This window comes from Arachis hypogaea, chromosome 11, assembly GCF_003086295.3.
Source record: "Arachis hypogaea cultivar Tifrunner chromosome 11, arahy.Tifrunner.gnm2.J5K5, whole genome shotgun sequence".
Lineage (NCBI taxonomy): Eukaryota > Viridiplantae > Streptophyta > Magnoliopsida > Fabales > Fabaceae > Arachis > Arachis hypogaea.
The window spans coordinates 142,151,437-142,168,604 of record NC_092046.1 but is presented as its reverse complement, the minus strand read 5'-3'; the positions used below and the strand labels follow the sequence as shown (position 1 = coordinate 142,168,604).

Sequence of the window (17,168 nt, the reverse complement as noted above, 5' to 3'; positions counted from 1 at the left end):
TTTAATGTAATTGGACTCCAAAATGTTTGGGTTGTCTTTTTATTTTGTTTTACTTTCTTAAATTTGTAAAAAAATAAAACCCAAAAAATAGAAAAAAAACCAAAAAAATAAAATTATATTTTTTGTTTTTACTCTTTTTTTTTCTTTAATTCACAAAATTTTGAAAAAAACAAAAAATAAATAAATTCTAAGTTAGATTAATTTTTGTTAAAATTTATAGATAAAACAAGATCCAGAATTTTAAATTTTTTTTTTATACAAGTCTGAAATGTATCAAGGGAAAAAAAATTCTCAGTTTATATTTTATTTAGAAAAAGGGATCAAATTACATAATCATTTTCATTTGATTCATTGCATTTGCAGAACAAATAAAATAGAAATACCTTTTATCAGTATTTAATTTTAATATTTTTGTTGTGATTTTTTATTTGTTATGAGTAATTGTTGGTACTTAGATAAACCCTAGTGGTAGGAGTCGAAAACCCCAGCTTCATGCTCTGCGTAACAGAGCCCCTCTCTTCTTCCAACTAAACTCAACTTCAGGGCTCAGAGATTGAGTTTCAATGGCGCCGAAGAAGCAGGACGATGGAAGCACCAAGAAGAGGAAGCGGATTCCAGCTTCGGGCTCTAACGCCGAAGCATCACATGAATCCCCTTCTAAGGCTCCTAAACTCTCTGCCTCTAAGAAACCCTTCAAATCCCTCAAAACACGCAAACCAGACGCCGTTCCTAAAGACAAGACCAAGAAGGCTCCCCTTACAGGTCGAGAACGTCGTCTTCATGCTAAGGTCTTAAAACGTTACCAATTTGCTTTCAAATGCATTTGAATCTGTGTTTTGTTATTGAATCGGTGGAACATTTTGTTGTTTGATTTCAGGAACTTGCGGAGGCTAGGAAAAAGAAGAGGAAGCGCCATTTCACTCTTGAGCAAGTGAGTACTTATGCTCATTCATCGTGTATTTATTTATTCATATTTGGGATTTAACTTTAAGCTTTGGATTCTGTTGATATGTTTAGTTAAAATCTTTACAGCTTTGGGATATTATGGTTAATTAAATAAATAATCGTAAACAGGAGCTTGCACGCCTATGGGAAAAGATGAGGCGTCATGAGGTTGCCAAAGAGGATAGAGCCAAGTATGTATATTTAGGAAAGATTTTCAGTAATGAAATTCCTTATCTTTGTTTTCTTTCTCTTGCTCATGTTTTACTTTGGAATTTTGTATAACTCAAGGCTGGTGACAGAAGCTCTGCAAAAGATGAAGGGGAAAATTCCTGAAATTGCAGGGTCTCACATTTCTTCTCGGGTTCTTCAGGTATATAATGTTGCTAACTTGCTGAATTTCTATCTCTATTTAAGGGTAAAGGAAAAATTGGTTTCACATTCTTTCAGAGTAGCTGGCAGTTTTAATATCTTCAATTATTTCTCTCTTTAATTGTAGACTTGTGTCAAGCATTGCTCACAAGCTGAAAGAGATGCAGTGTTCGAGGAACTTAGGCCACATTTTCTATCCCTAGCGTACAATGCGTATTCTGTTCACTTAGTAAAGAAGATGCTGGATAATGGTAATAGTCAACCTGAAATATGTTTCTAGTGATATGTTACTTTTTTCCTTATCCGTGATCCTTCCACATTTTCAGCCTCCAAGAAACAACTAGCAGGCTTTATCTCCACTCTTCGTGGTCATGTTGCTCCTCTTCTTCGCCACATGGTTGGGTCAGTTGGTATGTATCAGTGTTTTGCAGTTGTTCATGGTTTACCTCATGTTTCAGATTCAAAGTTTTAACAAGTGGAATGGTTTTTGCCTTTTTTCCTTGTGTTGTATGTCTAGCAGTATATTCACACGAAGCTTAGTTTGAATCTAGCTTGCTTCGCGTGTGAATAAATCAGATGGGAAAAAAAAAATAAAAAAGATCCAAAAATATTATTTTCATGGCTTTGTATTAATTTTAAAGCATGATAAGGATTGTCACCTGTTAACATTTTGTACCCTGTGCAATTCAAATGCAATGATATGATATGATCATATGAATGTTTCGACATTTAGCCAAAATTAATTCTCCTTATATATCTATGTGCCACTTCATGCTATGCAGTTGTTGAGCATGCTTATGAGTTATCAAATGCTGCACAAAAGCAAGAGCTGCTGTCAGAATTGTACTCCACGGAACTTCAATTGTTTAAGGATCTAGTTTCACTGAAGGAGAGCAGGTAAATCTTATGTTGATACTAATTGGATGAAACATTTGAAAAACTATTGGCCATTACTGCAGCTGTTCTTTTTGAGGGTATGAATAGCACAAAAGGACATAATCCGATCTATGGTGGTTGATAGAAAGGAAAGATGAAACTTCAGTTCCACATTCTTTTTTCCTTCCTCTTTTTGAGATCTTATATTTATATCCTTCCTGTCTGAAAAATTTGGGTGGGGGTTTAGAAAAAGGGGTGCAACATTTGCAGCTTATGCAACTTTTAAGTTAATTAGTTATTTCCTGACTGATTATATATTAGTACTTACAATGCTAATAAAAAAAAAACTAAAACAACTCAGAAATCATAGTTTGTTGAATTTTTTAAACTCAACTTGGTTATATATTTGCTAGTGAATATTTCTCATTTTAATATGATCCATATGTTTTATGGAGCTTGCAATTCAAAAACCACTTGCAATCCTCCTGATATTACTTATCTTGTTCACTATGGTTCGCTTGCTCTCTCTATGTACTTCTGTGTCTGTAATGTTTTCTTATTTTTTTAATTGTATTTCAGGTTGTTAGATGTAATTTCCAAGTTGGGTCTACAAAAGGGTTCAGTTATCCGACATATGACGTCAGTGATTCAGCCAATTCTAGAGAAAGGGATTGTTGATCATTCTATCATACATCGAGTCTTATTGGAATATTTCAGCGTTGCTGATCAGGTACTTCTCTCCTTTCCCCCCAATAATGTTACAGCCAACAATTTAATTACAGCAATAGATCTTATTGTTATCTAAATTGAGTTTTTCAAAAGTCATCTGTCACAGATATAATACAGCAGTTATCCAGTCCACTCCTTGTTAGAATGATTGGTACAAAGGATGGAGCTAAAATTGGAATTCTCTGTGCAAAATATGGGAATGCCAAGGTTTATTTTTGCAATATCTCTGTTATCAATTGAAGTTTGACTAGAGTATTCTTATGTTTGTGTCTAACATGGTTCGTTCTTCTTTACGTTCCTCTTTCAGGAAAGAAAGAAGATTATTAAAGGATTGAAAGGGCACATAGCTAAAACAGCTTATCATCAGTATGGTTGTTTGGTAAGTAACTTGTTTTTTCACTATTTTTTTTGTTGCCCAGCCTATTTAAAGTTCTGTTATGCTTTAGACATGTCGGTGGGCTCCAGATTGATTCATGCTGACCCCTCCATCCTACAGGAAGTTGCAAAGAAAAATGATTTGAGGACTGAATAAATATAGAAATAACTATTGGGAGAATTTGGACCTAGGTTATGTGCAAATGTATTGACTGAGTGGTTGCTTATCATATGTAGTCCTTTCATTTAGATTTTAATATGAATGTTTCTTTCATTGAACATTCAGGTGCTTGTTTGCATATTTTCAGTTGTTGATGACACAAATCTTGTAACAAAGGTAGGTTTGGTTCTTCCTCTGATTTTTCTCTTGGATAGTCATTGTGTACAAAATTAGGACTTCTTTTAATATCAAGCACTAAAGCGTTATTGTTGCAGGTTATCATTCGTGAGCTTCAACCAACTCTAAGGGAGCTTATTTTGGATAAGGTCTCTTCTATTATACCTCACATATGATGTATCAAACATTTAAATAGCTAAATGTAGAATGTTGGCAGTTAGCATTCTGTTCTATCCCTGCCTAGCTTTTTCCAACTCTTCTCTGCAGGAAATGTAGAAATGTTATTCTGTGTTTCTGACAAAATAGCCAAATGTGCTTTCTGGTTTTAATTTTGTTCCTAACTTCTGTTTTCTATTGTGAATTATTACAGAATGGAAGACGACCAATTCTTCAATTGTTACATCCTAATTGTTCACGCTATTTCAGTCCTGATGAACTTGCTTCCCTGAGTTCATCTATTCCTTCTCTGTCTCAGAAGGTTTTTTATTTTTTATTATTTATTTATTATTTATTTTTTTTACCAACCTTTTTATTATATATACTTTAAAGCAGCTCTATAACTCAGGTATTTGTTTTCTATTGTTGTCAGGATCAGTCAGAAACAAGCACTCAGACAGAGGCTTTGAAGGTATCACTTAATGTCGAGAAGTCCAAGGAAGACACAGAAATGGCAGTGGATGAATCTAGTAAAGGTGACACTCCTAAGGATGATTCTTATGTAGCTGAGAGTGGGAAAAAAGACCCATTTGTCAGAAGGCAAGAACTATTGATCAAAAGTGGACTTGCTGAGGTGGGTTGCTTTAGCTTTCCTTCTACTAATTTGATTTCTTTTCATGCTTTCCTTAAGTTTTATTGCCTCTTTCTGCTCATAAATCTTATCCTCCTGATTAAAATTGTTTGAATCTAAAAAAGTGATAATTTAAATGTTTCTTGATATTATATTCACATAATTATACTGGTTTTGCTAACATACTAATATGTATTTTTTTTATTAGTTAAATTGCTTGTGATTTTGTGAATTGTTAAGTCTTGCTGAAACTGTTTGCTTGTAACTTACCATGCAGAGTCTTCTTGATATATGTATTGAGAATGTGGGAGAACTGATACGATCAAATTTTGGCAGAGAGGTTTTATATGAGGTAGTAGATAAGTTGTGTATTATAATTTTACAAGTTTTGTAAATCTATTACCAAGCATTACCTTATTGTCAAATGAATGGTAAATGCAGGTTGCAACAGGTGGTTCTGGTGGCGTACTGCATCCAACCTTGGATGATAAGATAACTTCCCTTCACGAAGCAGTTGCATCTCTTTCAGCAATGCCTAAATCAGATGATTCAGAAGAGGATCATGTCCTTGAAAATTTCCATTCCAGTCGGACCATTAGAAAACTGGTTTTGGATTGCCCCAAGTTTGCTTCCACCTTATGGGAGAAAGCTATAAAAGGGAAAAGCGAGTTGTGGGCACAAGGTCACAGGTAGGCTTCATTTTCTCTTCTGTTATCTTAAATCAGATCAGGATGCTAAGGACTGCGAGTTCTTATGTTTAATTTTTTGCTTGACATTGTTGATGCAGCTGTAAAGTTATCTCTGCATTTTTGGAGTCAACAGATTCAAAGGTACAGAGACTTGTAAAGAAAGAGCTGCAGCCTTTGATTGATAGCGGAGTTCTCAAGAACCAGAGGCCCAGAAAACTATCAACCAAATAATTGTAATGTACGATGCATGGGGAAGGGATTGAAGCATGACACAGCGTATCAATGGCTAATATACGTTTATCCGTGTCTTGCTGTGGTTCCTGTAATTCTTCCCCCCTCTCCTTCTCTCTGAATTGTAGGAAGTGAGTTAAAAGGCCTAAACTAAATTTTGTATCGAGAAAGCTTCTGTTGAAATTTTGGCAACCAATAGAATATATTCATTGAGATTACTTTGAAGTAATGATTGTGGTTTTTCATATCCTGAGTTACAGCAATAGGGCACCATTAAGTATTGGCTATTGTACCGTGTATTTTTTATTTTTATTTTTAAATTTGTGTGTGTGTCCGTTCATTCAATTTTTCAAAGTTATCTTGCCCTTAATTTTTAAATCAATCATTGTGCTGTTTGACTCTAGGGGGCTCAAAAGAACACGAGACAAATTTGTAATGAAATGCAATAAACCCGTTTAAAGTAGCGAAGAATGTGGCTATCACATTGCATTGATTGAATGTTAGAAAACAAAAAATGGAGCTAACATTGCGATGGGACTTGAGCAAATTTGCTTGTGAACATACTCCTAGATTTGACCTCAAAAATAGGGGAGCCATGCTGTGCTCCTTCCCTTGCATTATGCAGCATACTCTCTGTCTGCAGGTACCAATATGTGGAAGAATTCTTGTAAACATTGCTCCTCAGATGAGGGTAGCCTTGGTACAAATAATCTGAGGGATTGAAAACAGGGGTTTCTCTATCAAATCTGTGCAGGGACTTGCTTCTTTGTAGGTATCCAACCGGATTATAGGGAGGAGATTCTTTCCTTGACATGGAATTCGCTCGCAGACAGTTCTCAATCACCTTTGCCTCCTCCTTGAATCTCTCTCTCATGTCCCTTATGTTTCTCCAGAGCTTGAAAGACCTTGAGATGTTGATAATATTCCATGCCTTGAAACCCGAACCACCGGCATTGCTGGATGTGTTGGGGATTCTTTTGCATTCAAAGCATAAGCTCTTGAGTCTCTCCAAGTCAAATGCTCTTCTCTTTGCAGCATTGGATAAACATGTATAGGCCTACACAAAAATGGGGGATGGTGATGAGAATGAATTCCATTTAACCAATGGAAGAAACAGAAAATAGCACAAACTAACCTCAGAAACAAGCTTGAAGGCAATTTCAGCCTTGGGGTGTTGATTCTTATCTGGATGAAGTTGCAGAGCTGAGGACACACAAAAGAACATTGCTCATTCTTTTCAGAGTTTGGAGAGAAAGAAAATGCAGATTACACAATAACCATAAAAGCAATTGAACTTACCCAGTTTATGGTATCTCTTGCGAATGGTATTTATCCCTGCATTTTCTTCCACCTATGAGAACCCAATATGGGAAACATTTGAATATTGCGAAAGAACCCAAGACATGAAAACTGCTAGAAGGATAAAAGGGTGAGAAACCTTACTCCAAGAATGCAATACCAGTCAATGAAAGATGATGGGTTGGGTGAGTTTGAGAGAAGCCTATGAGCACACACCACAGAACGGGTGGCAATGGAGCAAATCTGTAATACCAACTGGGTCTTGGAATCTGAATCTTGTCCCATTATCCCCATTGAAGAGGTGATATGATATGTTGTGATGATGTTTTTGGAATGCGAAAGTGAAGGACAAAACGTTAAAAAGAGAGAGAGGAGAAGAGGGGGGACTCACAAATAGTGAATGAATATGAAGGTTGTGTCTTTCTTCTTGTTGGCGTTTTGAGGACAGCAATAAATAAAAAGGTGGTGCGGTTAATTAAGATAAAAGATGCAACCTTTACGGAGGAGATTTTGCATTTTTTACTGTGCCTGCCTCACTTGCTACGAACACAGCGAGGTTAATGTTACTGTCTCCACGTGACAATTCTTGAGAGCTACTAGGATCTGGGGTGGTGCATTTTGCCCCTTATTGTTTCTTGTTCCAACAAATTGGTAGTAACATACCCTCTGCCTCTGGCTAAAAACGGAACCTCCTAAGTTAAACTCACAAATTACATAGACTAATTGATTAGCTTACTCATTCATTTAAACAAGTATCGAATATTTGACTTATGTTTTGTGGATGAAGTTACTCATTGGCTACCAGCCGACTCTTAAACAAAATTTAGATATGCGATGGATTAAAAAATCTTATATATTTATTTTTTCAAGAATTCTATTTTCGGATATATTTCTTGATTTACTTCATCCCCCGCCCACCGGGTTCTAGATTAGTAGCATTTATGAAAAGGAAACACTACCTTGCATTTTGTGGTAGGGAAAACCCGTTTAATAACACTAACTGAAGCAGATGAAATATGTGATATGAAAGTTTGGAAGAGTTTTTGGAGGTTGTGGCAATGTAGTAGGTAGATGGAAATATTATTTTTGTACCATATCTTTAAATTCAATGAGAAATTACCCGTGAAGAAGGGATGAGAGCGTTTAAGTAGGGTTGTCTTGTCCCACTCGATATAATGCCCTGTTGAAGCTATAGGCTTAAAAAAATACTAATAGGTCCCCACCTTGTATCCCTATGTTCAAAAGATCGTATAATTTGTTTTTCCTCATTGTTCTTGGAATTCATTATCACGTGTTGGTTGGGTCTTAGGTGAAGGAAAATTTAACAAACTTGCTTTTGAGAGGAAAGTTAGTTTGTCCTCGTTGAAGTTGGTTTTGGCCTTAAATTCTTACACAGCTTGAAACCATTTCAAGTATGCACATAATTGAGATTGATAGGTTTTAGCTTAATGTATATCATCTTTTGAGTAAGTGGAAATTATTGAATTTATATTATTCTAAAAAACTCTACTCTTTTCGAGTGTTACAAACTACTAATTCAGTAGACTGTTCCTCTTCATTGAATATTGCACTAGTTTGAATCCAAGAAATAGAATCAATTCTATTATTCCGTTAATGTATTGGTAAGTGAAGCAACTGTATCCAAACATAAGCTTTTGTTTTGTGCAAAGGGACAAATTCCCGTAAGGTAAGATTGTACAAATTTTATTATTATATAAATTATTTTATGCTGCTCCATAATCCAATGTATAGGTCAACATGCTCTGCTGGATTTCAAAACTCAAGAGGAAATGCGGAATTTGGGGTGGAAAATCGAAGTGTATGCCATTCTGATAGTTATTTGGTTAATTATGATTTATGAATGTCCCAGTATATAATTATGTATTACCAGTTCATTGATTAATTTTGCACCATTAGGGTCAATTATAACATATGCTTTCGACGCCTTTGGAAAAGAGAAAGGGGAATAATAATAAGATAATAAAGGAAGGAAAAGTTTTGCACTTTGAGCCTTCATATTTTGAACGTATTTGGGAATTGGGACTCGCCAATGGTAACTTTCAATTGAAGATATAAAAAGGTATAGCTACTGTTTAAGTAAACCATATGACACAAGTAAAGTTCATAAATGGATATAATTTGTTAGAAGCATGTCAAGAGTACCACAGAATTAAGTATTTCGCTAGTCTTAATTATGATTGAGCTGAATAACTAAAATTAATTTTATAATTAAGATTAGGGAAATGTTTGGTAACCAAAAAATATTAGCCAAAATCAACCAGAACTTGCCTTATTTAGCATTCATTAATTGTCGCAATAATTAATGAATGCTAAATAAGTCAAATTTTGGCTGAATTTTTTGTCTCACTAGCATTACCCGATTAGGAAAATGTTTGGTCAATCAATAGAATAACTGATTCTATAGTCTATTTGTTGGTCAACATTCAGAGATTTGTTTTTCCTTTTATTTTTCCCTTTATTTTTGGGTTCAAAAAGATTGGTTTTTACGTACTTATGACGATAGTAGTTAGAATATCGATTTAACTCTTAAAATCTTCTGATATTACAATTTTAAATAAGTCTATCGATTTTATGAAATTTATACTAATTCTAAAAATTTTACAATTTAAATCTTTTTAAAATTTTATGTTTTACGTTCTTAATTTACTTTTTCAATTTCAAGTAAAATTTCGATTTTCTCTACCTTGTTTATGTTGAAGGCACTCTCTAACATAGGAGGAGAGTTGTTGGGCTCTAAGTGTGAGTTCAGCACTAATCTCAGCCCGTTCACCAAAAATTGCAAGCTTTTGTTTTTTATGGACTATTGGGCCACATGCCTTTCAAACATAGCAACAGTTATGATGAGTCTGGAAGCTAGCTAAGAAAATAAAAATGGAAACGAAAGAAGGTTGATTGATTGGCCCTGTCCAAAGAAAAAAAGAAAATTGATTGGTTTTTATTTTGGATTTATGCAAGGAAAGTTTACATTAATAGTTTTTATTCATATTTTGTCGGGCAAAAAACCATAATGAGCCAAAGCAAGAATTGTGTAACCAAAATGCGCCAAATCCAATTTCGTTTCAGCAATGAGCCAAAGTGTATTTTAATATAATTCGAACCAAGCTGGTTCGAATTTCTCTCCTTCATAATTCGAACCATCCTGGTTCGATTTAGTGTTGTAGGTATTTGAATAATTCGAACCAGTAAGGTTCGAACTCCTCCCATACATAATTCGAACCACCCTGGTTCGAACTTCTCTCATACATAATTCGAACCAGGTTGGTTCGAATTATGCTTTGAAATCGATTCCATGTAATTCGAACCGGGCCGGTTCGAATTACTCCTAATGCACTCCTTCATAATTCGAACCAGGCTGGTTCGAATTAGGTGTGATTCAAGTATATAAGGAGTTCGAATCACCCTCATTCGAACCATTATCCCTTCACCCCTACCCCACAAAATCTCAGAGAAAACGACCCAGATTCTCTCCGAGGAAGACCTGAACGGACTACTCTGCTGATGGGGGACGATCCGGCACAGTTATATCGGTTGGACGGAGTCGCTCATATAGCCGGGGTCATCAACGACGAGGTTAGTACGGAAATATTTTTGATTCAAGCGTTAGTTGTGCTTTAGTGGTTTTGTATCCTGGTTAGACGGTACTTTATGTTAGTGGTTTATGTAGGTGGTTTAGGTGAGGGGATTATATAGGTGGTTTATGATAGTGGTTTAAGCTAGTGGTATTAGTTAGTGGTTTATGTTAGTGGTTTAGGGTAGTGGTTTTTGTTAGTGGTTTAAGTCAGTGGTTTTTGGTAGTGGTTTATGTTGGTGGTTTATGTTAGCGGTTTTTGTTAGCGGTTTTTACAAGCGGTTTTTATATGTGGTTTAGGGTAGTTGTTTAATGTTAGGTGGTTTAAGTAAGCCGGTTTATTGAATTTCTTTCTTGTTAATGGCTCTCGTTAATTGTGGTATATGCTAGCGGTTTAGTTGTGTGGTTTAGGGTTTGTTTTCCAGTTAGTTATCTTTCATGTGATGTTATGCTGTTTAATTTAGCGAAATGGTTAATGTAAACCGGATTATGGAAACCGTTTTATGTAAACCCGTTTATGTAAACCGGTTTACTTTAAACCGGTTTATGTGAACCGGTTAACTGTAAACCGGTTTATGTGAACCGGTTTACTGTAAAACCTGTGTAGTTATATATCTCAGTATGCGTTTCTTTTCATGCGCAGCCCGAGCGATGCATTAGGAGCATGAGGCGGCAGCAGGGCATGCGTCTTGATGATAGATACGTTCCATACTTGCAGATGGCAGGGCTATACCATCTTGCAAGGCTGAACGACCGGTGGTTCCGGCTAGACGAGGCGCTCGTCAGTGCATTCGTGGAGAGATGGCGTCCCGAGACGCACACATTTCATATGCCGTTCGGAGAGTGCACGATCACACTCCAGGACGTGGCATACCAGCTGGGTTTGCCTGTCGATGGCCGTTACGTGAGCGGGTGCCTGTCAGAGTTTCATATATACATCGATGGCGGCCGTCCACCCTGGGTCTGGTTCCAGGAGTTGCTAGGAGTTATACCTCCTCCCAGTCAGGTTCAGAAGTATGCAGTGAACTGCACCTGGTTTCAGGAGACCTTTGGTGAGTGCCCTGAGGATGCAGATGATGAGACTGTTCGCCGATATGTCCGGGCGTACATCATGATGTTGCTGGGCACGCAGCTGTTTGCGGACAAGTCTGGCAACCGGATTCACATTAGATGGCTTCCATATGTAGCGAGGCTGGAGGAGCTGGGTACGTACAGCTGGGGTTCGGCAGCACTGGCCTGGTTGTACCGGTGCATGTGCAGGGTGGCAAACAGACATGTTGTGAAGTTAGCGGGCCCGCTCCAGCTACTGCAGTCTTGGATCTTTTGGCGGTTTCCTCAGTTTAGGCCTACAGGATATGAGGCCTTCAGCTGGCCTTTGGCGTCGAGGTACTATACTGGGCCTATTCTTTTTCAATATGACTTACAGAATTGCGTGTATGTTAATACTCTGTTGCATAATGTAAACACATATATCAGTATATGTAACTCATATGTATGGTGCAGATGGGCAGGTTACAACCCTTCCGGTAGCGAGAAGGGTCCGAGAGTGCGGGCATGGAGGCTTAGGATAGACCGGTTACAGTCCAGGGAGGTTAGTATGCTAATTAATAACTGATGCTCTTTTAGTTAAATATTTTACACTTGGCTCGTACAGTTGCCCTGATAATTGTGAGTTTGTTCTGCAGTTTATATGGATGCCGTACAGTAGCCCCGACGTACTTCAGGTGTTGCACCCGGAGGTTTTGGAGCCTCGGCACATGGCGGTGTGGCGCTCTGTGACCGCGCTGATCTACTTTGCTGTCATAGAGTGGCATCAGATAGATCGTGTTCTTCCTCAGTTTGGAGGGGTACAGGCCCCTCCGCGTCCCGCCTTGAACATCGACTTTCTGATGTCCAAGGACGGGAGAGGCGGCGATCGATGGTTCCCCTCTTCCATGCCGAAGTGGCATGCATACTGGGACGCTCGTCAGGACAGTGTATTGAGGTTCGATGTTGTTGCCGACCCTGGACCGTCTCATCAGTTCCTTCAGTGGTGGAGTCAGCATGGGAAGAGGTTCCTGGCACCGGACACTCAGCTGGGGGATCCGAGATCAGTTCCTATACCAGTTGAGGCCTCACAGCGGGGTCCGGGGCGTGTGCCTGACATGGATCGGCCGGATGACGTGCCTGACAGGCGCAGGGTTGAGAGGAGGATGGGTGTAGGGACACGGAGGAGCCAGCGTCAGTGGAGGTGGCCGGATCAGACGGCGAGGAGTGGTTCTGACCATGGGGACGACGATGACGACCAGCCTGGCCACGTTGGAGGATGCACACACGATGGAGGTACTAGTACACACGATGGCGGTCATGGAGGTGAGTGGTATGGCACAGGGCTAGGTGACGGGGCTGACACTGGTGACGCTGGACCTGGACCTGGAGCGGGCCCGCTTGGAGATTACTTCGTTGGTGTGCCAGCGGATGATCAGGCTGAGCAGGGTGGTACACCTTGGCGCATATCAGGATCACAGTGGGCAGACTTTGTTGGGTCAGACTCGTTTGTTGGAGACTTCGGGAGTCCACGCTTCCTAGATGAGATCACCGCCATCATGCAGGGTGAGGTGACCCCCCGCAGAGCTGGCCATACCTCAGGGATCCAGGCCCCCTTAGATGTTGATCTGAACGAGCCTCCATCCTCATCCGCTGGTCAGCAGTTTCGTCTTGGAGGTACCCCTACATCCGCCTTCACCGCTGCATCAGATTCTATCGCAGCATCGTCTGCAGCACCGTTGCGTGTTGCGCCACCAGTACAGCCTACTCCGCAGGAGGAGGATGACGAGATAGAGGATGAGGAGCCGCTTGTCCGTCGAGGTCAGAGGGCACGGATAGCACGTCGCTGTGGTACTGGTTCGCACCTGTTTAGATGAGTCACATTTCATGTATTTGTTTTCCTCTATTCCAGTCATGTATGATAGTTAGGTGTAGTTCTCTTGTTATGTAGTGCTCTGTTTATGTCTGTTTATGTATTAAATGAAACATGATAAGGTATAATGATTTCGTTTAGTTATTAAAATGAGGATCAACGAGTCCTGTAGCATAAGTTGTAATGGAATACAACATATTCATTACTACTCACAAATACCAAAGTTCAATGCATTAATCTCAACAAGTTACATACGTGGTCAAGCAATGCATCTAACAAGACAACTTAAATGTAAATAACACTAACAATAACATCATGGAAACTAATTTCGCCCTGTCTGAGACGATCCTACTACCTGTGGGCATCTACGTCTAGTGTGTCCGGGTTGGCGACAAAGGCCACACCGTTTTGGCCTGTTTGGATCTGACTCATCCATATTCGTCCGTATCCTTGTGGATCTAGGCCTCCCCTCTCTCGCACGCCTTCTGTTTGGGTCCGGAATCACCGTGGGCCCATCGTAGGGTGGCCAGTAGCCCTCCGGGATTGGTGGTGTGAATCCCATCCGATAGACATTGAACACCGAGCTAATCTGATAGACGCTGTGAACATAGGAGCTCCAACTCACACGTGCGTAGGCACAACATGCAAGTGCGTGCTGACACGGGAAATGAAGCGCCTGAAAGTACCCACAGTCACATGTCCGGGAGGCAAGCGATACTCGGTAAGTACCCAAGGAGAAAGTACCAGTCGGAGTGGTCTCCGCTACGGTGAACTCGGAGTTATCACGGTCATACAACGTCACAGTGAAGCACCTGGCCGTCTTCAAGTTGGCCTCGATACACTTCACCAAATGCTGACTGAACTGCTGTCCGGTGCCCATCTGGGCCTCAGCCTCTCGCCCCTTGCGAACAAAGAGTTCGGCCAGCCTGCCATATGTTGCCTTCACCAGGGATGCTACAGGAAGATTTCTTACACCCTTGAGGATTGAGTTCACACACTCGGAGATATTCGTCGTCATGTGACCGAATCTCCTCCCTTCATCGCGATGCTGCGTCCACAAGGAGTAATCAATACGGTTCGCCCAATCACACATCGCCGGGTCTTCAGACCGCAGTATATCAAACCAGTAATCAAACTCAACCTCAGTCTTCGCGTACGCTGCATTCACGAGAAGCCTCCTAGCGTCTTTGCCCTTGAAGGTAAGGGCGAAATTAGCAGCTACGTGTCGTATGCAGAATGCACGGTACGCAGATGGTGGTAACCAACCTCCGTCCGGGGCCTCAAGCGCAGGTTTGATGCCGTTGTGCCTATCCGATATAACCAGCAGACCGGGCTGCGGGGTCACGTGCTGCCGAAGGTGCGAGAGAAAGAAGGTCCACGACTCCGCATTCTCACCCTCTACTAGTGCGAATGCGACAGGTAGAATGTTGGAGTTCCCGTCCTGTGCAATCGCAATGAGCAACGTTCCCCCATACTTACCATATAGATGTGTGCCGTCAATGCTGACTAGCGGCTTGCAATGCCGGAATGCCTCGATGCACGGAGGGAAAGTCCAGAAAAGTCTGTGGAAATAAGCTTGAGAGTCGTCCACCTGTCCTCCAACTATAACCGGGCTCGTCCTGAGGACCGCAACAGTACCAGGCATCGTCAGCTGGACACCCAACACCCACCTAGGTATCTCGCTGTATGACTCATCCCAGTCACCGTAGATGAGGCCAACGGCCTTCTGCTTCGCCATCCAAACCCTCCTGTAAGTCGGCCTAAAACCAAAATGCGCTGCCGTGGCGTTCAGGAGCACCTTGATGCTAACCGATGCGTCAGCCCTAACCATTGGCATAATGAACGCCGAAATCACAGAATGATCCAAACTTCTGTGATCACTTGATATGGATGTGGCTAGGCAAGTGTGAGGGCCATTGTACCGTTTGACCTCCCAAAGGCCCTTGCGCTTCCGGAGACTTAGCCGAATCAACCATGTGCAACCATTCCCGAACTCGGAACACTTACCCACATACCGGCGGTGATCGGACTCCACCACCTTGTACTGTACCCCTCGCCGGATGCTGTAAGTCTTCACACTTAACAGGGCCTCATCTTTATCCTGGAATTGCTGACCAACTTGGAACTCTGTGAGACCAGCATTCCCTTCCGCATCTCTAGCTCCGAATCCAACAGGGTGCCCTAGCGCACCCTCATGCGTCATGGCGTCCAGGTCCAGCGAAGAAAAATATGGTGGATACTGCTGTGTGCCAGAGCTAGAACCACCGCCAGCCAATGCAGGCCCAGCCGCTACAAGCTCGTCCCCGCTATCTTCCTCAATCGTTTCGGGCTCAACGTCGTCCTCATCAGGATCACCCAATTCTCCGTCTCCGACGCCAACCGGTGGAACGCCGTGTAAAGCGTTTGGCAGAACATCAAAGGATCCTACCTCGTCGCGGACGCCGTCATTCAAATCAACAGCAAATGACGGAGAGGCGACAAGTTGGGCCGCTGGCTCGTAAACTGGGACGGAGGAAGAAGCCACAGCAGCCATCGAACTGGAGCCAGCTGCATTGGCTACATTGGCGGTATTCCGGTTCGAACCGCCTGAGCTGGATACCACATCAACCAGCTTTGCCAGCAACTCTGGTGTGCGGACCTCCGGAAACTGCCTCCGACAAAGAAACATGACTTGGAGGTCCTCATCACTACCAATCGTGAGACAATCATACTTCACCGTATCGTGCAGGATCGTGACTGGAATGCGATAGAAAAACTTCTTAATCCGCTTCGCACCTTCCAGGCCAAGTTTCATCAGCACAGCTCTAACCAGGTCATCATAGCTTGTCGTTCGATTCACCACAATATAGAGAGGATTCTTATCTGTGAACTTCACTCCGGACCGAGTTTTCCTCTTGATGGACCCTCTGTGGTGTACCAAAACAGCAAAACTCTCCTCTTCGCTAGCCATCTTAAGTCCTCTAATGAGAGCAAATCACGTTTACAGCGTTTATATAGAGCTCTGACTCCTACTAATTCGAACTAACCTGGTTCGAACCATGATACATGTAATTCGAACCAGGCTGGTTCGAATTATAACAATCAGCCACTCTTTGGTTCGAACCAGGTACATGTAATTCGAACCAGCTTGGTTCGAATTACTTCAGTCGACCTCTCTTCCCATAATTCGAACCAGCCTGGTTCGATTTATTACACTTGACTAATCTCCACATAATTCGAACTCAACCGGTTCGAATTACATGCTCTCCTAGTTCGAACCTGACCGGTTCGAATTATTCACATTTTTTTAGTGGTAGTTCGAACCAATGTGGTTCGAATTACTTGCTAATAGAGTTCGAACCTTGTTGGTTCGATTTATATAAAAATGCCTCCTGGCTTATTGCTGAAACAAATTTCTGTTTGGCGTATTTTGGTTAAACTTTTCTGCATGTGGCTTAATATGGTTTTTTGCCCTATTTTGTCATATCAATCAAATAGGTCACATTTTACATCTATTAGTTGAATTGTCATTACTGATTACAAATAATGAATTTAGTTCAAAGTAAATCAAAATTAGACTCATCTTTTTGGTCTTTCAATCTATATTTGGAAACCATAGTATAATTTAGTACATACTGTAGCTATTAGTACCTTTCTTGTAGTAATATAATTAAGGATTTAACTAATATACAAAACTTAAATTTTTAATACGTTCATTATACATTTATAAAAAGATTTTACAACTTTCACCAATAATAACCTAACAAAATCTTTAACTAAAATCTGTATATATAAACACAACCAGTATTTCACAATGAGAATCCGACCATCCTTACACTAATAACTATTAGGCCAACGTTGTTATCATTGTCAAATATTCACAAATACCAACCCACTTAATCATACGAATGAGATTTTTAATACCCATGCAAGAGGGCAACACGGATAAACTCAATTATTGGATTGGAATACAGTTGTTAAATGCTGAACAATCAATGTATAATTAAACCTACCAGATCCAGTGCACCATAGCTTATACAAATCTGAATCTCTGTTGATCTCAT

At 40.5% G+C, this 17,168-nt stretch overlaps 2 protein-coding genes across 2 annotated transcripts; one reads left to right on the top strand and one right to left on the bottom strand.

Moving 5' to 3' along the window:
- Positions 1 to 327: 327 nt before the first annotated feature.
- LOC112723119 (pumilio homolog 24) lies at positions 328 to 5,583 on the top strand. The gene is made up of 17 exons (XM_025774360.3): positions 328 to 788; positions 878 to 931; positions 1,075 to 1,136; positions 1,234 to 1,315; positions 1,442 to 1,565; positions 1,641 to 1,724; positions 2,097 to 2,211; positions 2,770 to 2,920; positions 3,013 to 3,126; positions 3,227 to 3,298; positions 3,581 to 3,631; positions 3,730 to 3,780; positions 4,002 to 4,109; positions 4,221 to 4,421; positions 4,696 to 4,770; positions 4,860 to 5,107; positions 5,206 to 5,583. The coding sequence occupies exons 1-17, from the start codon at positions 564 to 566 to the stop codon at positions 5,336 to 5,338; spliced, it is 1,950 nt and encodes a 649-aa protein (XP_025630145.1). The 5' UTR covers positions 328 to 563; the 3' UTR covers positions 5,339 to 5,583.
- A 216-nt stretch (positions 5,584 to 5,799) lies between these two features.
- On the bottom strand, positions 5,800 to 7,289 carry LOC112723120 (uncharacterized). The gene is made up of 4 exons (XM_025774361.3): positions 6,782 to 7,289; positions 6,638 to 6,689; positions 6,474 to 6,541; positions 5,800 to 6,395 (listed from the first exon to the last, which is right to left on the bottom strand). The coding sequence occupies exons 1-4, from the start codon at positions 6,929 to 6,931 to the stop codon at positions 5,859 to 5,861; spliced, it is 807 nt and encodes a 268-aa protein (XP_025630146.1). The 5' UTR covers positions 6,932 to 7,289; the 3' UTR covers positions 5,800 to 5,858.
- Positions 7,290 to 17,168: the final 9,879 nt, after the last annotated feature.